Here is a 22,989-nt window from a genome sequence, read left to right on the forward strand (position 1 = left end):
AATCCTTAAAATGAGAACATTCTCTCAATATTTCAGTTACTTCTCCCCAAGAAATGTTAACAGGAAACAAACAGTGTTTTACCTTTGTTTGCTACTACTGAAAACTAACCTTTTTCATACAATCCACGTAGTTACTGTAGCGCAGAGTCCCTGGGGGAAACTCTCCAGACCTCATGGGGAAATGAGAGACGATGAGCTTCTCAAGAATGTGTCTGAGCTCCTGCAGACGGTCCCCCGTGAGGCTGGAGAAGAAGGGGAGCAGTGCCACGGCCTGGCCCTGCGGAGCAAGCACAAGGTGAGACTAGCTGCAGGCCCCATGGACAAGGGCAATGACTGCTCTCTACAGATGGAGCCAGGGGGTTCAATGACCACTGCAGGACACCAAGCCCACGGTGGGATGTGCCCCGCATCCAGGCTTCCACTCTTGTCTCGGTGGCCAAGTCAGGGCCACCCGAGAGCATGGGACAGGGCAGCGTGAGTCTGCGTGATTTCTCCTCCTACAAGCAGAACCACTACTAGGAACCTGCTGCCCAAGTCCTTGAGGAAAGACCATTGTGGACAGCCTACAGGGTGAATGCAGAGCTGACTCTCCTCCACCAGGGCCCCGGAGATCCCAGGCAGGGCCTTCCTCCCTGGGCGGGACATCAGTTCCCAGACCCCCTTGTGCTGAGAAATGTGAAACCTGACTAAGCACATGAAGCAGAAAATCCCAAAGAAAAATCCTTGTGATCCAGGAGCAAGACACTTTCATGAGGCTACACTTTACTGGAGTAAAATCTAACTGTTACAGGACTCTAAAATTACAGTCTATGAAGTTCTGGACCCAAGTTACTGAGAAGTTTTAGATTCTTAATTAGTAGAAAGATGACTGATGGCTACAAAAACCAGTGACAGGGATCCAGCAGTTCTCTGTGCTGCTCCCTCTGCTTTTGAGAATGCCTGAAATTTTCCATAAAATAAAATTTTTTAAAAAAAACAGAAAATATCACAAATACACAAAAATATAAAACAGGAAACAAATGGAGACCATAATCTGAAAAAAATCTTGTTAATCTCTTACCTTTAAATGTAGATCCAATTTTGGATCACCAAGTAGACTCACAAATGTTGTAAAAACTTCCGGGAAGGCACTGTGACTTGTATTAAAGGATACCGATGAATCGATCTAACAGAGGGAAAATAAACTCAGATCTCTACACTGTGCCTCCAATTTCCTATACTACATTTTCTACTTTTCAAATTTCAGAAATGATCTATAAATTTGTTTTTGGGCTTCAAAAGGATGTCAACAATTTCTGTTCTGAAATATTTTAAAACTATCCTCTAAAACAATGCACATAAAGGCACACTGAGAAGATAAAGTATAAGAAGAAACAATGAAGATAAAGGACAATAAAGTAAAAAAACAGAAAAACATAAGATGTAAGTGAATCGGAAATTAGTCAAACTAATGAGCTTTTCAAGAAACCTCCACCAAACTTTCAAAGACACAAGCAATGGACACAATTACATTTTCAAGCTCTCTGAAAATACCTGCAGAATTTTTGCCAGTAAGGTGAGCACCGCAGTTTTGCTGTCAGGGGTGGCGTCCCCGGCCCACCACGTGCTGCAGCACCCCCAGCTCTGCAGGATGGTGCTGACCAGTTTCAGGCCTTGGTGCTTCTGGCTGGCTCGGTCCCGGTAGCTCTGATCCAACAGGCCGTTCAGAACGGCGCTCACCTGGAACAGTGCGGGCAAAGAAAGGGAAACTTACCATCCAGGCCGACAGACGGACAACAGAATTTACTGTCATTCAAAGCTCTTCGCGGAAAATGAAGACGCTATTTCCAGAAAAGCCTTTTACCTCACAGTTCCTCAAATCTGAAGTTCACATGTAACTTAACATGTGAGTTTTCTTACAAAGGCCCACAGTGGTCTCCAGCCCCTTGACTAAATCAGGCTTACACCACTACTGTCTTCTTAGTGGGGGCATCCTCCATGGGAGGGGAAGTCAGCTCTCCGTGGTCACCATTACCACCATGTTCACGTGCACACACACAGGGACACAGGCACACAGAGATACAGCCACAGAGCACACACATACGTAGGCACATGCACACACAGGAACATGCACACAGGGACACAGGCACACACGTGCACACACACAGGGACACACGTGCATGTATTCCTGTCCAACCGCCTTCCCAACAGCGCTCTCCTAAGTCCACTGAGATCCACGAATCAACGTCCCCGCTGCCATGACCCCACTCACAGATGAGCCAGGCTAGCATATGTCTCCTTCCTTGGCAACACTGTCGGCCATGAACCTAATACTTGACTTGTGAACAACATGGTTTGAATGGCGCAGGTACCCTTGACGAGGAAATGCACTCTAGCGCCGCCGTCCGTGGGAGGGATTTGCACACACAGAGGCTGTACGTGGATTCTCGCTGGGCAGAGGGACAGCGCCCCAGTGTGTCCCCCTCCTGAGCTTTTCTCATGACCATCACTGCTGTCATCAAACGCATCGGGGCGGGGGTGGGAAGGGGGGAGGCTGTGCATCATCGGGGGGGTGGGGGGGCGCCTCCCGGGGCTTGCGTGGGGGTCAGCGCCCTCCCCGGGAGACTGCCCACTTCCCAGATCTATGTCCTCCTCAGTCCCCACTGCAACACCATTTTGGTGCAGAACTTGCCCCAGCAGCTTTCCCAGAGAGGCGCACGGGACACAGACCCCGACCCCGTGGAGACCAGGCGCATCGGAAACACCTGCTCTTAACTCTCACATAGTTAACAACCTGCTAACTCGGGCCCCAGCTGTAAAGTCTCCTTGCAATAACAGCTCATTAACTCAGCAGGAAATTATGCCTCTGCCTTAGAATGGCCATTGCAACAGTTAACGATTTTTGATGGTCTACCAACCAACTTAAAGTTCAAAATTAAGTTTAGCAGACCAAAGTCAACTACATATTAAATATTGACCTGCAAAGGTTCAGTGTGAGGGGCAGAGGGGCCAGAACATGAATGTGTGGGAAGTGAGGACGCAGCATTGTGGCGGGGACTGCGGCGTTGGCCCAGCCGTAGCCGGGGGAGACTAAGGCCGGTTGCTCCCACAGCTGAGCCGTGTCGTTCGGGCCCTGCGAGATGAGAACAAGGGTCAAAGTCTCATATCCACTACGTCACTAACTGCTCACAGAGGAGAGGCTTTGGGCAGGAGTTTTAGACCTTCCAGGCAGAGATTGTATTTTGTTTTAATGATGCATTTTCTCAGCAGTACAGCAACCCCTTTATTACTAAAGAAAACACACTTTCCTAAGAGGAAAAACCCATTACCATTTTGGGATTACCCATAGATGACTTCATGAGCTCTGATACGGCAAGATCCAGATTTCTCAACAGTTCAGTGTTGACTGTTTCTGAGAAGAGGTTGTAGAAATACTGTCCATGAGAGAAGCTGACAACGTTCCTCTGGGCGCCTCCTGAGGATGGCGTGGATACCACAGCTGTGTCCAGGAGGAGACCCACCAGGCGCTCACACTGCAAGGAGGAGAGGGGACGGCAGTGGTCAGGACTCTCTGGGCAACAGAGAACTCTGACATGTAAAGCATAGGGGCCTGGCCTGGGAGGTCGGGCTGCTGTGCACTGAAGACCCTCCCCAGGCTCCATTTCCCAGGTTCCATTTGGGGTCAGAACTCTTCCCTACTCCCGTGTCTCCCAGGGCTCCCCCAAATCCTGCTTTGAGGGGAGCATCTGGGATAGGTGAGGTCGTTAGACAGTCGTCTGCCTGTTCCGAGGGGACAAGGGGACAGGAGAAGGGGGGCGGTGGGTGGGGACCCTCAGGTGAGGACGTTAGACAGTAGTCTGTCTGTGCTGAGGGGATATGGGGGCAGGCAGGAGAAGGGGGGCGGTGGACGGGGACCCTCAGCCAGCGAGATCATCCGAGGCCGCCCGGCAGAGCCCGAGGCCATGAGCACTTGGGGCGTCTGGACGCGCCTCCCACACCAGCCTCTCGAGTCACCAAGGACGGGGGAGGAAGAGCCACTGCATCAGCACAGGGTGGCTCTGCACCCACAGAATGTTCTCTGCCTGAGAAAAACCAAACCTCAGTTCAAGAAGAACATCATTCTACTCCTTTTATAAAAAAAAGGGAAACTCTTTTCTTACGGGAGAAAAAAGTCATCTCACGTAAATCAGTTATTAAAGTCCTTGTGCAGCTCAGAAAAGTGGCGTGAAAGTCAAAGTTGCTCAGTTGTGTCAGACTCTCTGCAACTCTATGGACTATACAGTCCGTGGAATTCTCCAGGTCAGAATACAGCAGTGGGTAGCCACAGCTGAGAGGGTCCCCAACTAAACTCCCGTCTCCAGGGACGCTGTGAACGCTGCCCAAGGTCACCAGAAGGCACATGAGCACGCGGGCGCGTCTCCTACCAGTCCTCCGCACGCAAAGGCCAGCTCCAGAAGCTCACGTGCGAACCGCCGGCAGCTGGGGTCCAGGGAGGACAGACTCAGCCCCTCATGTCCAGGGGCGATGCTTTTATAAACCAAGGAAAGAAGCTTCATGCCGAGAGAATGCTGCTCATCTGCAGACTGAAGTGAAGCAACACTGAGATACCCAGCAATGAGACGCTTGAGAGGAAAACACAACCTCACCGCTTTCATTCATAAAAAGCCACGTTCACTAACACTGACCACTGCCTTCCGACTCTCAGGGGCAACTTCACTCACCTCTGCTTCCTGCCACAAAGGGAGGACAGCAGTTAGTGCCTAAAGGTCTCAGAAGGCTGCTGAAAACATTCACAAGTCCTTCACTGGATTTCCAGTTTACATTCACGACCTTTAGCATTCACTGTTGCAGGCAACACTGACGTGTCTGGATCAAGTATTTCTCTAATTCCCATCTCAGCAAGCTCTGTACATAACAATGTCTTAAAAAAGACTACACACAAATAGACTAACTGGCATAATAAGCTAAGACAAATGTAAAACAACGCAGCACGGTTACCTGAGACAGCACTATGACATGCAGAAAGCCAGCCTTGTGCAGCTGCTTACAAGCCAACACGAGAGAAGCCAGTCTGGCCCTCTTCATGTGAGCGTCCGGGCCATACAGGTCAACAGCACACAGCTCCTCAATGCTGGCCAGGCAGGGAAAACAAAGAAAAACCAGGTGAGTGCTGGCCTCCTTACCGTAAAGACTCTGACAATCATGAGTCCTGCTGGAATGCATTTACAAGCTTGCAGGGCCCCAGCCATAGCCACTGTCCTGGGGCAGAGCAGGCCCTGGCTGACGCCACCCCCGTGCTGAGCCCGTCCAGAGCCCCACCTTTCTGCCGTGACCTCTTCCCGGAGGCAGGCCTCCAGCATGTCCTGGTGTGGAGACGTCTTCAGGGCCCTCAGCAGGGCCACACACACGTCGGGGAGCTGCTCCATCACCCGCACATCTCCAATGTTGAAGCCCACACTTGAGGGTGCACACAACGTCCTCACCAGGAGCCTCATGAGGTCTGCGCTGCACGAGTCTTTCCCAAGGAGCTGGACAGACGTAATGGCAGCAATGGGACTCCCAGCGCCCTGGACGGCCAGGCACATGGGAGTCCGTCTGCCTGGGGGAAGGGCTGGCACCCGCTCTCCATCTTTGCCCCGGGAGAGGCAGGCCTGGAGGTGCCCCCATGACACTCTCACAGGGAGGCCTGGGCCCCTAGCCCTGGTAGAGGCAGATCTGGAGGTGCCCTCATGACACCCTTATGGGGTCGTCTGAGCCCTCAGCCCCAGGAGAGGTGGGCCTGGAGGTGCCCCCCATGACACTCTCACAGAGAGGCCTGGGCCCCCAGTCCTGGGAGAGGCGGGCCTGAAGGTGCCCCCCATGATACCCTTATGGGGTGGTCTGAGCCCTCAGCCACCAGAGAGTAGGATCTGGAAGTGCCCCCGTGAAACCCTCATGGGGCAGCCTGGGCCCCCAGCCCTGGAGAGGTGGGCCTGGAGGTGCCCCCGTGGCACCCTCATGGGGCAGCCTGGGCCCCCAGCCCTGGGAGAGGTGGGCCTGGAGGTGCCCCCATGGCACCCTCATGGGGCAGCCTGGGCCCCCAGCCCTGGGAGGGGCAGGCCAGGTGCACAGTAGGCACACAGTAGATGCCAATGGGTGGGCTGTGGGCCTCGGCCAAACAGACACATTTACAAACTTTGGCTGATGTGCATTTCCTCAGGCAGGTGCTCGGTCACAGCATAAAACCCAAGAGCCAATAAGACATTTAGAAAATTGTCTTCTGTTCCCACGTGAGAACCTGAAGTCCGGTATTTTCAAGAACAGACTGTTCCCACATAGGGACAGCTCTGGGGAAGCAGAGCCGGCGGGAGGGCAGGCCCACCTTCCAGCCGTCGGGGCGGGTGCCCAGCAGCGTCGTGGAGAACTCCAGGACCCGGACGACCACTGTGCACTTGCTGTAGCTGTACCTGTCGCCCTCCTGCGGGCTGGGCCTGTCACCCGTGGTCCCCGCGCCGAAGCACTTCTGTGCTGCCGTCATGTCGTGCAGGGCGATGCTCTCTAAGAAGAAAGCCACTGCTTCCCAAAGCGAAGACTGCGTTTCAGCACCTAGAAAAAGTTATAGTAAAGTATCAGCATACACCTCCTTCAAAAATCACTAAGATTAATGTAAAATTCCTTCTTTAAGTATGGGCGTGATATATATACTTTCAGTCAAATTTTTAAAGGTTCAATAAAAGCTGAATAAAACGGGCAGTTATTTCTTCTCATTTCAAAACACAACCCACCTAGAATTCAGCTGCAGACCCACACAGTAAGAACACACCTATGCAGGGTTAGATCCTGCTTCTCAAACACTACCCACAGGACCATAAATTCACACAATCTTTTTGAAGGGCTATTTGCTCAATCATACTAAAAGCTTTAAAATAACGTGCACACCAATTTCTATCAAAGGTTTAAAAGTTCATATCCTTTGATCCAGAACTGAGATTTTATCTTCATGAAATAACAGTGGAACCGCAAACATGCGCTTTGAGGATGTTCATTCTAGCAATGTTTTCAATTTAAAATAAGAAGAAACCACCTAAATGTCCCCCAAAGGGGCAGCGGGGGAGACACATCCTGGCCTTAAACAGGGGGCTCTGACTGGCTGTTTCATGGAGTCAATTTCAGGCCAACTCCCAGACGGGTTTCCCACAAAACTCATGAGTCTGAGATACACTCCCCTGGCCCACCCCGTCTGCCACAGAAGGACAGACATAAGCTCTCCACCCTGCAATCGGAGTGCAGCTCACCATCTGGGCATAAAGACGGGGACAAGTGACCCCAGTGGTGCCTAAGTCGAGAGATGAGCAAAGGTGGAGGCTGGGTGAGACCCTCTTGGGTGGGGTGTCCAGTTCTCTGTGTCATTAGATTTAAGGAAAGTTAATCAAATTGCCACCTGACGGGTCACTTGAGTAATTCTGGACAGGTCATTATGTATTCAAGTAACTGAGAGTACATTTGGTCAGAGTCACATTCTCAAACCTGAGGTGCCCTGAGTGCAGCAGACCAGGGACCACCTGAGTCCTTCTAACCCTGTCACCTCTGACAGGACTGGGGGAGGACCCAGTCCCCTCAGTCAGCTGTCACTACAGCTGGAGCAGATGCCCCCAGTTCAATCATTTGAACAGCCCAACCTGTTCTGTGGGAAAGTCTGCAGTTAGGCCCACGCAAGCGAGGACCCCGGAGAAATCCCAGACACTAAATGCGGCTGCTCTGAGCCTCACAGCAGAGCGCACTTGGCAGCCACCGGCCAGCTGCACGCACTCCTCCCTAGGGACTCCCCTCCCAGAGTGGCACCTGCCCACGTGGGCCATGCAGGTCCCCAGGGGGCAGGGCCCGCTCAGCACACACATCGCACCGCCTGCTGTCCTCCGCAAGCGCCGTCACTACCGCCTAGAACAGAAATGCTCCAGGAACAGGAAGAGCTAAGAAAACTACAGACACCCCCCCAGGAGCTCAGAAGATGAGGGGGCACGGGGGTGGAGAACCAGGGAGCAGGGCGAGAGAGTGGTGTGGATCCCGGGGCGGTGAGACAGGGGGCCTCGAACCCTGACTGTGAGCGCAGGGAGCAGGCAGAGCTGAGAATGACACCCATGATCCCGTCCAGTCACATGCCCCATCTCTTCCCCAGCCTGGCTCCGGGCAGAGCCGTGGAGCTGAGCCGACAGGCTCTACCCACCCAGGACCTCGGCGGCGCTGAGGGTGCCCGCATCCAGGAAGGTGTTGTAGCACTCCAGCGCAGCCAGCAGCGCATCCATCCACTGCAGGGCGGCGCGCAGGCTGAAGGGGCCCTGCAGGTGGCGGAGGGTGGGCTGGGCCAGCAGGCCGGCCGGCCGGTCCCGGGCTCCTCCGCCCTCGAAGGTGCTCACGAGGAAGGGGACGCCTTCCTTCTGGACCAGGTCTCTCAGCCATGAGGAAGGGGACCTGTTGCCTTAAAAGAGAAACAGGATTCAAACACACACATCAGTCACTCTCGCGTGATTAAAATCATTTGGTAATCGCTATACGAAAATAAAAAATAGCTTCTCCTACCAATAAAGAACAAAAAAAGGTCTGGTAGGTTAAAATGTCATCAGACCATAACAAAACGGGCAATATCACAATATTTCAAATACAGCCCCCCATAAAAGACTCACACAAACAAACCTACCAATGCAATGAAATTCCAAAATGATCCAGGATAGTGTTTTTCTAACTGTGGCACTCACAGCTCACTCCCTGTGCCCACAGACAAGAAGGTAATTTCACCAGAAGTCATTCTCCTCAGTGTCTTTAACCATTAGCAACCTAACTGGATACCTTTTCACTATCTATAAACTTCAGACTCTTCCTCCTGCCCTCTATCTTGAGAACCATTATTGCTTTTTCGCAGGAACAAGCACAGGAGTAGTGAGGCCCTCTGAAGGTCCTGCCTGGCCAGCCGGCGCCACGGGGAGCGGCCCCCTGGCCTGTGTCCTTGTCCAGTGACTCACACAACATCCGCCTCCGGGGCTATCGCCAAGATTACGTGAACCAAAGCAGCTAATATCTGAAACAGTGCTCGGAAGAGCATCTACCACGTGGCAAAGTCCAGTGTTCATTAAATAAGAGAATTAAATGATCTACTTTTTAAAAGATATTTTTCTAATAGATATTAATTATTTTCTAAATTAAACAAAGAATGTTAAAGCGTATTTTGTAGGCTCTGAAATCAGTGCCTTTAAACACGTCAAGTCATTCTAATGAAGTTAGAAACTGAAACAGTAAGGTATTTCTGATGCAAAAGAAGGAATGTTTTTTTATTGTCTCAGAAAATACCTATCACAAGCCACGTAAGAAAAGATTAGAACCATGTTTTCAGAGTTTTAGAAAGAAAAATTACCAGTTCATTATTTTCACTAAGAGACAAAGAAAACTGTAACAGTGAGTAAAGAATAAGAAGATATGTAAATTCTACATCAAGTGCTAGCTGAGAGTGGCGGTGGAGAACATGCAGAAATGAAGGGCCCGGGAAGAAAGGCCTAGAGGGAAACAAGATGAGTCGGGGAGGGTGGGGAGGTTGTCTCTCGCTCCCACTCCCCGTGAGGCGGGGCCTTTCCACCACCATCCCCTGGTGGGGAACAAACCTGCACTGTTCATCACGTCCCATGCATCTGGGTGTCCACGCGCCTGGCCCTGGTGCACAGGGCACCTCTGCAGGACGCAGGACCTTAAATATCCCTGAAGTGGGCAGAGGCCCCCTAGAGGACACAGGAGGACGAGTCAGATGGCGAACCCAGCGTCCGGTGCTCAACACAGATCATTCTGAGAGGTAGAGCCCTGATATTTCACCAAAGTATAGGAGGGCCTGCAGCAGGCAGCTGGGAGGAGGGTCTGCAGCAGGCAGCTGGGAGGAAGAGCGGCCGCGCCAACGCCACCTGCAGGCATGGGGCCTGCAGGAAGCAGTCCCACCTCTGCTCCGCCCTCCACCCCATCCATCCACTCTGCACTGACTTCCTTGTGAGAATGGAAACATGTGAAACAAACTTTGCTGACTAAAAGCATATATAAAATACTAATGCTTTTTAAACAATTCCCTAAAAATTAAAAGCACAAACATACATCTCTATCACATATGTTAAATTATAGTACAGTGGATAAATACATACTATATGTTTACATAGTATATGTAAATATACAGCATGAATACAATCATGATATATAGTATGTAAATTATATAGTATTTAACATCACGTATTTCATAGTACCCTGGAGAAGGAAATGGCAACCCACTCCAGTATTCTTGCCTGGAAAATCCCATGGACATAGGAGCCTACAGCCCATGGGGTCACAAAGAGTGGGGCACGACTAAGCGACTTGTACTATATTCCACAGTATAACAAAATGCACAATCCTTCTAACTCCCAGAATGACAGGAAGGCATCTCGCCTCTTGTCCCCCACAGTGGTCCTCCACGCCACCTGCTAAACAGGCTGAGGAGCCATGGTGCAGGGCGCCGCCTCACCCAGATGCACGTGGCACAGCACCACTTGGTTCCGGACTCGTGCCCGGCGCACGTGAAGCCCAGCATCCCCACGCCTCAGCCACCAAACCTGGGGACGGACTAACTGGAGAGACAAGACGCTCACCCCTGAGAACCTGAGACATGATCTCAAGTCTCTAAGCACAGTTTAGAGATCCAGCACAGTGACTACTAAAAAGCACAGGTCCACTGCTTTCCTTTAATGTCACAGAGATCTGACAGCATCCAGACTTGGGAGTCCGGAATTCCTTATTAATTTACACGTCAAAATAAAACAACTACATTTCTTCATTAACCGTTAATAAGATTTCTAAATTTTAATTGAATATCATGTTAACAACTACCATGGTCATCCAACTCTTCCTTCTTTTAAGTGGAATAGAAAAGCAAAAATGTTGTAGAAGAAAAAAAAAGATACTAAGAAATCCTAAATTTACTTCCTCTGTTTCATCTAACATCAAAACAGGATTTTTCCTTCTAAAGTTCCTCAAATCTTTGAGAACTCTGTAGCCATAAATTATCAGCTGTCATACAAATGACCTGAAATGACTATTGAACATAACTTACTTTTTGTTTGTTAGAGGCATGTTACATTAGTCTAAATGGAAAAATCACATTTTATATAAGTACATCTCTAGACTACTGGTAAAAGACACTTATAGGGCACAATGATCGCCATACCTGGCAGCAAAGGAACAAGCTTATAGAAGAGTTCTATGGACTTGTGTCGACATTCTGTCTGGGGCCTCCCGCAGTTGGTGAAAAGCCACTGGACCACGTCCGACAGGCACAAGGACGCCACAGGTGGGAAGCCTCTGTATGGAGAACACACTGCATTCAGTATTTGCCCCAACATTCAGCATTTAGCCAACCATAAACCATAAATTTAATTTTGCTTCCTTAATACATGTGGAAAACTCATTAAAAGGTATTTGATTTATTTTTAATGTATTATCATTGGAATACAATCAAAATGTCACAGGTGAAATAGATCCTAAATGCTCACTGCCTTTTTTTTTAATTGAGGGAAAAATTAAAAAGCATTTCTAAAAGAACAGTACCACATATTTTCATGTTTTTTGTTAAGTGCAGTTTAAAACAAAAGGGGTCAAGGATCCGAAGCAGAGCTTCTCAAGTTGTGCTCCCTGGACCAGCTTCATCAGTGTCATCTGTAAACTCGGCAGAAAGGCAAATTCTCAGCCCCCTGTAAACCTACAAAGGCCAACTCCAGGGCAGGGCCCAGTGACCCACGCTGTCACCAGACCTCAAAGTAATCCTGCTGCTCAAGAGTGAGCATAGCAACCTGGAGGGATGCCACGCCTAGGGTCGGGGAGAATCGATTTTAAAACCACAGAGTAAGAATCAATGTCCAGTCCACAGGCTATGCCTCTGCAGAGTATTAGCATATGCCAGGGCTCCTCAGGCCCCTGCACAGACCCAGGGGAGAGGGGACATGGCACACCCTGACCCCGTCTGAGAATGCGACCCGGCAGAATGGAAATGGGAGTAAAGACAGGAAACCACTGGGCGATGAGCCAGCCTTGGTTTTGAAGGACTTCATTTCAAAATCCTATAACTTTCATGTCTCTGAAAATCCTACTGTTCTAGTATTTTGGTTCTTGCATTCCAAACCTACTCCATAGCATGTCAAGCAATTCCACATCAGAGCTGTATTTAGTGCAGACATATCTCAGCTCCAACAACGACTCTAAAAATGCATCTACCACGCCAACCAAGATTACACCTTAAATGAAGCACTTTTAAACATACAGCTTTTAAATGACTTTGCAAAACTGACTCCTCCCAGATTCCCATGTGTTGACTGAGAATTGGTTTTATGTTGGGGGGAAAAAAAAAAGAGAAAGGAAGTAACATCACCTACCGGGGACAGCGTCGCTTTTTGGCTTTGTTTAAGGAAACGTGCTTCTTCTCGATGATGCGCCCCAGGTGGTCGACAGCATCGCAGCACTGCTGAACCGTACCTGCTCTCAACACACAGACATCGCCACGGAGATTCACAGCTGACAGTCATCAACACAGCAGTACTAGGCTTACTGGCCGAGCTTTGTAATCAAACAGGTGATTTTATAAAATACAACACTGCACGTCCACGAACACAACACGTGTTCAAGAAATGCAGGTCAGCATGGTGCGCACTCACACAGACCAACACCACAGCCCCGCCAGCCAGAGGCAGCCTCAGTTTCGGGTGGGACGCGGGACCCACCAAGCTGGCCAGAGCCACGCACCCCCACTGCAGGCTGTCATCTCGGGGGAGCTCCCTGACCCTCCTTCTCTGCTTTAGGTTAAACTCTGTTATAGTTGATAATACAGCACTGCAGGAGAACAGAAGTAAAACGGTGAAATCATCCACAGGCATCTAGGGTGGTTAGGAAAGAGGCCTCCCTCACCTGTTACCAAGAAAGCATTTTCTCTCTACACTTTTTACCAGATAGTGATTTTTAAAAGTCAAATTTCTCCTGTTGAGAAAAGTCACCTGTATATGATGTCAAGATGAAGCAATTTTAATGTAATGCTGGCAGGACTGAAGTTTAGATGCTTTTACTCATTAGTAGGGCTATCAACATGGAGGACAACAGGGCTCCATGTGTCTGTTAATAACAGGCACCTCCCTGGTGAGGGCGGGGGTCTCCACACTTGAGAGCCACGTCAGAACCCTGGGCCAGACTCCAGGCAGACCGAGTAGGGGATCGCCAAGAAGTCTTAGAAAACTGAGGATGATTCTGACAGCTCCGGACAGAATGTAGCCTATGTCTGGCCTAGTATTTTAAAACTTTCTTCATTATTGTCACAACAGCTTTATCACAGTTTTGTTGGGAAAGCTATTTCCTACCTTGTAGACCACAGTTAGTGAGTTCAGAGACACTGTCCTCCTCTCTGAGCCTATCAGGTCCACTGTCTGCCCTGCACCAGCTGTGAGTTTCCACCAGCTGAGTCACCACGGCAGCTGGCTGGCTTCACTGGGGCTTCACCGTAAAACTGGCCCGCCAGCCCTGGGCAGGACCCCGCATGACCAGGGTCAACCTGAGTGGCCACCAGGGGGACATGATGAGTCTTAGTGGTAGGGATACAGACACCTCTTGTATAAACTGGGTTAGACGCTGTGAGGGGCCCGTCCTTGATTCACTCATCACCCTAAACAGGAGACGAAAGAAGACAGTGCCTCACAAGGGAGTGGCCTTGGCCCCACCCCGCGTGGACAAGCTGGCGAGCTGTGCAGGCCAGCGTGCACAGAAAGCCCGAATGGACCTACCCAAAGACCGCTCGTCTGTGTGCGCTAAGGCCAGACTTTCCATGTACGTGACCAGGGCTTCAAACACAAACTGTTCCACCAGAGCCTCCTCCTCTCTGCAACAGAGAACATGAGTGTCATCTGAGAATCGGAAAACAGCCACGACACAGGGACACAGCAGTGCTGCCAGACAGAACACACTTGAACTGAATCTGTCTTTAGAAACGGCTCAAATACTTTAAAACAGAAAACAACCTAAAACATCTCAAAGAAGAAAACTTGGCCAAGAACAGACCCAAGAGACATGGCCTTTCATGACAAGCACCCTCCTCCACCTATGGACCTGCTCACAGCACAGGACCTTGAACCACTGTTCTGACCACAATCCACGCACCTCCGCAACATTACATGTAACAGAAAAGAAGATCCGGTCCTACATTCATCCTTTTAAAGCAACTTCAAAAGCTCTCTACCCATCCCAAAACAAGTCAACTCTGGGCCTTTCACAGGCATACCCACCACATGTAACAGTTACACGGACCACTACCATCTCTGGAAGATCCACTAACAGCTGACTTCCGGGGGGTCTGGGCACAGGTCAGCCTGCCCCTGGAAAATCTGTTCCTCTGACACAGGACAGGGAGTGATTGTGTACACACTGCCAGGCGGAGGCTCGCAGTCTCATGGGTGTTCCAGCTTGTGACCAAGTGCACAGGCACCGCTCCCCTCTCTGGGAAGGGGTGTTTTCCCGGAACCACAGTGAGGACCAGGGTGAAGAACCAGAGTGAGGACGAGAGTGAGGTCAAGAGTGAGGACCAGAGTGAGGATGAGATTGAAGACCAGAAATGAGGACCAGAGTGAGGTCAAGAGTGAGGACCAGAGTGAGGGACCAGAGTGAGGACGAGAGTGAAGACCACAGTGAGGACGAGAGTGAGGTCAAGAGTGAGGACCAGAGTGAAGGACCAGAGTGAGGGCCAGAGTAGGGACCAGCGGGGCTAGAGGATGGGGGCATCAGGACAAGACTGCACATTGCTGTCTGGTTTGGCAGGAATATTACCCTAATTTTTTTTTTTTTCAATTTGAATTCCAGAAGGGGATCCCAGAAGCCTCTTATGTTTCCACAGGCTCCTCATCTTCCACATGCACAGCCTGTCACACACCCAGATTTGACACTGAAAATACAGGCTGTGGGCAAAGGCGTGAGGCAGGATGGAACATGGGTGTCAGAGCGGGAAGAAGAGATTCCCCTGAAAAGCATCGTGTGGTCAAACTCCAGAGCTGGAGTCAATCTCAGAGGGCCAGGGTGACTACAGTAGTTTTATCTTAAACAAAGGACAGTAAGACAAAAACCAAATCCATTTAAAGTAGTGAGAAGAGAAATGACAAGACAAATGATCTCTAAAACTGTGCTCCCCAAAGAAAGATTTCCAGAACGGCCCTGGAGCATGCGGGAAGGAAGCATCCAAGCCTGTACTCATATCGTCCAACACACAACACCCCCAACCCAGCTCCCTCGGCATCTTCTCTCAGAGCCACTTGGAATGCGGCCCAGCAAACCCAGGTATCCGAGAAAGACAGCAACAGGGTAAAGGAAACAAGGTCTCACCAGAACAGGGAGGGGAGGAGCGGAAGGGGAGGGGAGAGTCGCAGACGGGGAGAGGGGAGCACACAGGGCCAGAGGCAAGTCAGACAGGGCGGACAGAAGGGCTGGACAAGTCTCGAGACCCAGGGGATGCTTCCAGCCTGGCTCTCCTCCAGGACTGCTTCAGCTATTCGGGTCTTTGTGGCTCCCCACACGTATTAGGATCGCTGGTCCTATTTCTGTGCAAACAGCCATCAGGGTTTAGATAGAGACAGCACTGCATCTCGCGACATACCTCGTATGGGAGGTATGGAAATTTTAACAACATTAATACTTCAATCCGTGAGCACAGAACAGCCTCCTGTCTCTGGCATCTTCTTCAGTTTCTGTCATCAGTGTCTTACAGTTGTCAGTGTACAGGTCTTTCACTCCTTGGTTAAATTTATTCTGAGGTATTTTATTCCTTTTGATACAACTGTAAATGAGACTGCTTTCTTAATTTTACTTTCTGATTGTTCGTTATGAGTACACAGAAAGGCAACAGATTTTTCTGTACTGGTTTGGTATTCTGCAACTTTACTGAGTTTATCAGTTCTAACAGTTTTATTGGTGGAGTCTTTAGGGTTCTCTATGCAAACTATCATGTCATCTGTGGACTTCCCTGGTAGTCCAGTGGTTCAGAATCCGAGGTTCCACTGCAAGACGTGCAGGTCTGATCCCTGACTACAGAACTAATATCCCACACACTGTGGGGTGTGGCCATCTGTTTTAAACATTCTTATGTACAGATAGGTTTCACAACTTAAAAAGCTAAAAAAAAAAAAAAAAAGTCAAAATACCAAAGGCATTTTTCACAGAACTAGAACAAATAATTTTAAATTTTGTATGGAAATATAAAAGACCCCAAATAGCTGAGACAATCTTGAGAAAGAGTAACAGAGCTGTAGGAATCACACTCTCTGAGTTCAGACTATACTGTAATCAGAATGGCCTGAGACTGGCACAAAAACAGACGGATAGATAAACAGAACACAGCAGAGAGCCCAGAAATAAAACCATCCAGTTATGGTCAGTCAATCTATGATAAAAGAGGCAAGAATATAACATGCAGAAAAGACAGGGTCTTCAATAAATGCTGTTGGGCAAACTGGACAGCTACATACAAAAAATGAAATCAGAACATTCATTCTCTAACAACATATTAAAAAAAAATGAATTAAATACCTATATGTAAGATCTTTAACAGACTTTAAAGACTGTATATGTGACTGTATATGCAGTCATATGTAAGACTGCAAAACATAAAACTCCCAGAAGAAAATACAGGCAGAATACTCGTTGACATAAATTGTAGCAATATTTTCTTGGATCTGTCTCCTAAAGCAAAGGAAACAAAAGCAAAAAGAAACAAATGGGGCCTAATTAAACTTAAGCTCCTGCACAGCAAAGGAAGCCATCAACAAGACAGAATGACAACCTACGCAACAGGAGAAAACATCTGCAAGTGATATGATAAATATGGATTAGTATACAAAATACACAGACACCTCAGGATCAAAAAGCAGCCCCTTTAAAAATAGGCAGAAGACCTGAACAGACACTTCACCAAAGGAGACACACAGACGGCCAACAGGAACATGAAAAGACGATCAACATCATTAGGCATCTGGGAAATTCAATCAAAACCACAATGACATATCACCTCACCCCTGTCAGATAACTATCACCAAAAAGACCAGAAATAACGAGTACTGCTGAGGATGTGGAGACAGGGGACCCTTGGGCACTGCTGGTGGGAATGTAGACTAGCGCAGCCACCATGGAAACAGCACGGAGGTTCCTCGAAACATTAAAACTACAACTACCATGCCACCCAGCACCTCCGCTCCTGGCATATACCTGAGAAAACTGTAATTCGGTAAGATAAAGGCACCCCAATGCTCACAGCAGCACGAATCACAACAGCCAAGACAGAGACAGCCTAAGTTTCCACTGACAGATAAAAGGATGAGCAAGATGCGTATATAGACAATGGACTATTATTACACAGCATAAAAAAAGAATGAAATAATGCTATTCACAGCTGTATGGCTGGACCTGGAGAGTTTTATGCTTAGGGAGGCAGATCAAAGACAAATATCGCATAATATCACTTATATGGGGACTTTAAAAAATAAAACAAACATATGTACATAACAAAACAGAAACAGACTCTCAGATATAAAGAACAAACCAGTGACTACCAGAGGGAAGGAGGAGAGGCAAAACAGGGTGGAGGAATTCAAGACACACAATGCTATGTACAACACAGATAAGCAATGCACAATACAGGAACATAGCCAATATTTTATTGTAACTATAAATGAAGCATAACCTTTAAAAACTGAATCACACTGTACACCTAACATTTTACATCAACTCCACCTCAACTAAAAAATGAACAACGACTTCAAACTCCAGTCAATTCTCATACAAACGTGAACATGCCCCCACATGCAGATACAGACATCCATCAGTCCACCCGTCCGTCATATCTCCATCTACCATCCATCCATCTACAATCTATCTACTCACCACCCACCTACCTCCCCCATCCACCCATCATCTCTCTTATTTTAACAACTGCTCCCTCGTCATTATCCAAGTGCCATTTCCTGAGAGAAGCTATTCTGCCTAAATGAGGTCTGATTATTTGTTATAAGATCCTTTAGTAATCATGTACCACTACTTAATTTTTCTTCTTTTTCCTCTGCACACCATAGCTCATGGGACCTTGGTTTCCCAACCAGGGGTCAAACCTGAGCCCTCAGCAATGGAAGCATGGAGTCCTAACCATTGGGCCACCAGGGAATCCCTTATACTACTACTAAAAGCACTGATTTCAGCTACAAATTTTACCTTTATCTAAGTGACTATCACCTGCCTCGCTTTTTTAAATGCAACCGTCATGAAGCATGGCATCTGTGTACCTCCCACATCTGGCATGGAGCCTGGCACACGCAGTCTAACTTAGCAACCAATGCTCGATGAAGGAACAAGCCAGCATCGCCATGACCTTAGGTCAGGGACTATCTTTTCCACGGACCATGAAACAGCCTCTTCCCCGGTGTCCCGGCACTCAGACCACTCCCCACACAGCTGCTGGCAGGTGAGCTTCAGGACAAGTCCAACCGTGTTCCCTGCTCCCATGACTCCGGGCCTGGCCGTGGCCTTCAGATCTTAGCTCTACAGAGAGGCCCAGGGCCAGCCTCACTTCACTCGCATCAGCACCTCAATTCCCACAGCAAGGAAGAGAAAATGTGTCTCCTCAGACCCCCGTCCATCTCTTCTCTCTGCCTGTCTCTCTGACCTGGGCCTGGGCCTTTCCACACGGCTCCAGTCTCACTCTCAGTGTAACCTACTCACCCTGTGTCAGACTCCTTTACGTGCTTCACAAGTCTCTTATGACGTCTTTTGTTGCACTTTCCAGACTGTGTATATTAAGCGTGAATGTAGTTCTCAACACTGTCTGAGCCTCTTCTTGAATGCAAACAGCATTTTAATTCATTATTTAATCCCCAGAAAACAGCACAGTGTCCAGAATATAAGTTTTCACTACGTGCTTGATACATGATTACATGGATGCATAAACAGCAAGTCACTTCACAAAATCACTACTGGAAACGTAAGAATCTTTACACTCTTCCAAGCATGGGACTCCTGAACTCCCTGTAAATAGTATTACTCTCCCCGTGCCGCTCCCCCGCCCCGGTACCCCAGACAGTGAACTCACACACCTGAACTCCCTGTAGATATTATTAAAAGCAAGCGATGCTCCCAGTCTTTTGAAAGCATTGGGGTGAAGTGCAAAGCTGTACAGTCGCTTGAAGAGTGACTTGGTGTTTACTGGACTGTTCTCCTGCTGCTGCGGCGTTGTCTGCTTAATGGACCATTTGAGGAATTCCCGAATACACCGACCACAAAAATCTCTTAAAGTGCTGTCCACAGGGTCCACAATTCCATCCTGAAACAAAGCATAAAGTGACAGCTGAGTACCCTGAATATAACTGGAGTACCTTATGGGAATGAAGTTAGAGCTCAATTCAGGAACAAATAGACACTAGTCAAGGGGCTTCGCAGGAAGCATCTAGACTCTAATAACAAATTTCTTTGACAAAATGAAACTGTCTTTTACACTGACTAAGAAGCTGAAACATTTGTAAGAAGAGAGAGAATACTTTAATTATATATCAACAAAGCAGTCTCTCGTTCCCTGAATAAACACAATGGCTGCATCCTGAAACCTTCTGCTGCTGATTCTACCTGTAACAGCACCTGGGATGCTTGTCTATTGAGGATGAAGAAAAGACCTTGCAAGTCTCAAGGAAACTGAAATGCTACACAAAGAAAAATCTGACAGATGCGGTTCTGAAAATATAACTTTCTGTCAGAGCATGCTCCACAATGGTATGGTCTCTGAAAGAGAAGTGAAAGTTGCTCAGTCGTGTCCGACTCTTTGCGACCCCATGGACTATACAGTCCATGGAATTCGGCAGGCCAGAATAACAGAGTAGGTAGCCATTCCCTTCTCCAGGGGATCTTCCCAACCCAAGGACTGAACCCAGGTCTCTCATGTTGCAGGCAGATTCTTTACCAGCTGAGTCACCACCGAAGCCCATGGTCTCTGAACACCTAGAAAAAACTGCCTAGGAAACTTGAGTGTTTGTTTCCCTCTTCGATCCACGAAGGAGAAGTTTAACTTGAGAAAGTACTCAGAAAATGAAATAAGAGGATTCTAACACAACTGGTTCCCTGCCATACACAAAATCTCTGATCACAGCCCCAACCAGAGTCAAGGAGGTGATGGTCACACACAGCAGAAATGGCAGAGGCGCGGACGGGAGAGACACATGGGTGCTGGAGCCTGCACCGGCTCTCACCTCCACAACCAGCTCTCACCTCCACAACCAGCTCACATTACATTTCCATTCTCACCCTGACTTAAACTGCCTTCAGTGATCAGCTAAGATAGCGACTTTAGAAACAGCAGAATAAATCCATCTGCTTGAAATATCCACAAGTGAAACTGAATTAACTGGATCTGTCACAGGCAGCTCCACCACCAGGCCCTGCTGGAAGTACACCACAGCTGTGCTGACGCCACCATCCTAACTACAAGCGTTCACTAACGCCCACCACCCACACGTGACCTCTAGTCGGGGGCCTCTGCGAGTAACGACACACTTGACAGGACGCCAGGACTGACCTGGGCCAGCAGGGACGGATGGCAGTCCTCCAAGTGAGGACGCTACTCACTCAACAGAGAGTGACACAGAGATTCAAAGAAATCAGTTTTCAAAAACATAGAACTACAGGATTTTCGTTTAGACAAATGTGCTATGAGTTCAACTGGGGATTTTGACTTCAAAGTCAGCATATGAGAAAATAAAAGTATGGGTTGATATAATAGGTAAAAATCACTTAATATGACATTTAAAGAAATCACATGTATTTGTACAAGTTATTTGTACAAGTTCAGAAAATGAAAATAAAATAAGTGTGGAAAGACAGTAAGGCTTTAGCTGACCACTGCCTTCTGCCTCCGTGAGCGAGAGACCACAGCCCAACAATGCCACCTCCAGTAGCTCAGGACACTTGTATGTAAACGCTGAGCTGAGATTTTTAGGGGTTTTGAGGAACTGAATCTGAATGCAGGAGAAAATGGGACAAGCTCAAATAATTCCTTTTACTCTTAACTATTATACCAGAGACATGTTTTTAAAAACAAGAGGATACTGCAACTCTGATAAAAGTCCAGGGACATTCCTGTTCACCCTTTCCACCCTCCAAACACACATACACACACACAGTCCCTCAAAGTAGATGAAGTTTGTCACGTTTATAGTTATCCTCCCAAAACAAAGCAAAAAAATCTGTTTGCATGCAGCTATTTAAAAGTATCACTTAAGATAATAAATATGGCACCACATTCATTAAATGGCATCTCACCGATTATCTAAAACAAAAGAAAAAGATGATGGATCTAGCGAGATGCTACATTCTGACACCCCGATGGGCAGCTTAAGATCCTGAACACTGACCACACAAGCCAGTCAACAAGAATGGCAGGAGGGGATCACACTCACCAGTATTGCCTCCAGCAGTGCAACCGTGTCCTGACTCTCAAACTTCTTGTTGTTGGTGAACCAGTGAATCAGCTGCATGACCAGAGGTTCATATAGCTGCCTTGTCACCTGGAAGAGCAAGACCATCACAATTCACTTCCTTCATGCTGATCTTATAGCAGAGAAAGTTCCATTTCTATGACAGAAGCAAAATTAAGCAATACCACTACTGTGGTTATACCAGTGTCCTTCTCCAGCTTATTCTGTGACGAACATGATCTAACTTCACCCCTCCTGAGAGGCCTGCAAAAAAAAATCATGTGTCCCAGGAGTCATTGTTCCTTTCCTAAGCAGGGCAATCAGGGTTGACAGTGAAGGCTTCCCACAACTATCCTATTAACCTGGCCCTGAGCGTGCACAGGAGGCGGTCCGTTCCCACGTCCTCCGCGGACGCGCTTCCACACGCATCACAGAAGAGGCACTCCCCCATCCCCAGCTAGAAGAAGGGAGGCAAGTCTTCACTGTATGGCATCCTAGTTTCTTACCCTAAGCAGCTCAAATGTAGACACAGTCTCTCCAGGACCCAGACAGCCTGCTGGCCTCTGGGTTTCACAGTTCCAGGCCTGGGGAGAAGCTGCAGTGTCCTTTTGGATCAGAGCAATCTCCTGAGACACGTGGTTATGTGGCTAGTCCCCTTTCTCTATGAGGAGTAAATGCTCACAGTCCAAGTGAAGGCGAACATCCTCCGTGTTCAGATCTCTCTCCTCTGTGTCTTACAGGCTGGCCGCACAGGCGCCCCACGCAGTCCAGGGACTTTTACTTCCCCAGTGATACGGTGCTCGAGAAGGAAGCACTTGGTACGCACACCACATCAAAACTCACGTGCATGTCTTGGGGCTCAGGCTAAACAGGTCCTCTTGTACCCAGATATTTCTCCGAAAATTATCTTCCTAAACTTGAAACAATTTTAGACTAAATCAAAGTAAAAGAGTCTTACCTTTCAGTTTGGAAATAAACCTGGTCTTAAAGGGTTACTTTTTTGTTTCCAAAAAAATTATTTTGCATTCCTAGTACATAAATTATATATATGTACATACATATTCCTTATAGAAAATGTAGAAAACCATCCGTCTATAACCCTACATCCAATGTAGGGCTTGAACGTAACCACTGTTAACATTCAAAATCACTGTTAACACGATACACTTCTACACTTAAATATATGAATATACACGACTGTAAAAATACACTTTTGTAACCACCTTTTTTCCTCTTGTCTGAATACCTTTCACATAAACACATGGGCTGTATCTGTACGTTCATAGAGGCCCAGCGTCTCCTGTATGGACGCAGCAGGACCTATCGCTAGAAACACAGGTGGTTCACAAGCGTGACAGCCACGTGCACACGCTCTGAACGCCTCTCTGGACTAGCATGGCATCCGCACTCCCTCCTGCCAGGACCACAGACCTCTTCCCTACTGGCCTGGCAACACTCAGTTCAGTTCAGTTCAGCCGCTCAGTCATGGCCAACTCTTTGCTACCCC

General features: G+C 48.2%; 1 protein-coding gene across 2 annotated transcripts in view; it reads right to left on the reverse strand.

Annotated features, from left to right (window-relative positions):
- PRKDC (protein kinase, DNA-activated, catalytic subunit) overlaps nucleotides 1-22,989 on the reverse strand; it is a 132,323-nt gene that overhangs the window by 77,392 nt on the left and 31,942 nt on the right. For both annotated transcript variants that reach the window (XM_061438711.1, XM_061438710.1), the window contains exons 26-39: nucleotides 21,465-21,572; nucleotides 19,116-19,342; nucleotides 13,779-13,873; nucleotides 12,387-12,486; nucleotides 11,186-11,319; nucleotides 8,183-8,434; nucleotides 6,341-6,564; nucleotides 5,299-5,507; nucleotides 4,978-5,110; nucleotides 4,404-4,562; nucleotides 3,309-3,512; nucleotides 1,534-1,719; nucleotides 1,061-1,165; nucleotides 110-277 (exon numbers count right to left, since the gene is read on the reverse strand). In XM_061438711.1, coding sequence (XP_061294695.1) covers nucleotides 110-277; nucleotides 1,061-1,165; nucleotides 1,534-1,719; nucleotides 3,309-3,512; nucleotides 4,404-4,562; nucleotides 4,978-5,110; nucleotides 5,299-5,507; nucleotides 6,341-6,564; nucleotides 8,183-8,434; nucleotides 11,186-11,319; nucleotides 12,387-12,486; nucleotides 13,779-13,873; nucleotides 19,116-19,342; nucleotides 21,465-21,572 — 2,304 coding nt within the window. The remainder of the gene's footprint in view (nucleotides 1-109; nucleotides 278-1,060; nucleotides 1,166-1,533; nucleotides 1,720-3,308; nucleotides 3,513-4,403; nucleotides 4,563-4,977; nucleotides 5,111-5,298; nucleotides 5,508-6,340; nucleotides 6,565-8,182; nucleotides 8,435-11,185; nucleotides 11,320-12,386; nucleotides 12,487-13,778; nucleotides 13,874-19,115; nucleotides 19,343-21,464; nucleotides 21,573-22,989) is intronic.

Source organism: Bos javanicus, chromosome 14 (assembly GCF_032452875.1).
Source record: "Bos javanicus breed banteng chromosome 14, ARS-OSU_banteng_1.0, whole genome shotgun sequence".
In the NCBI taxonomy this organism is placed as follows: Eukaryota; Metazoa; Chordata; class Mammalia; order Artiodactyla; family Bovidae; genus Bos; species Bos javanicus.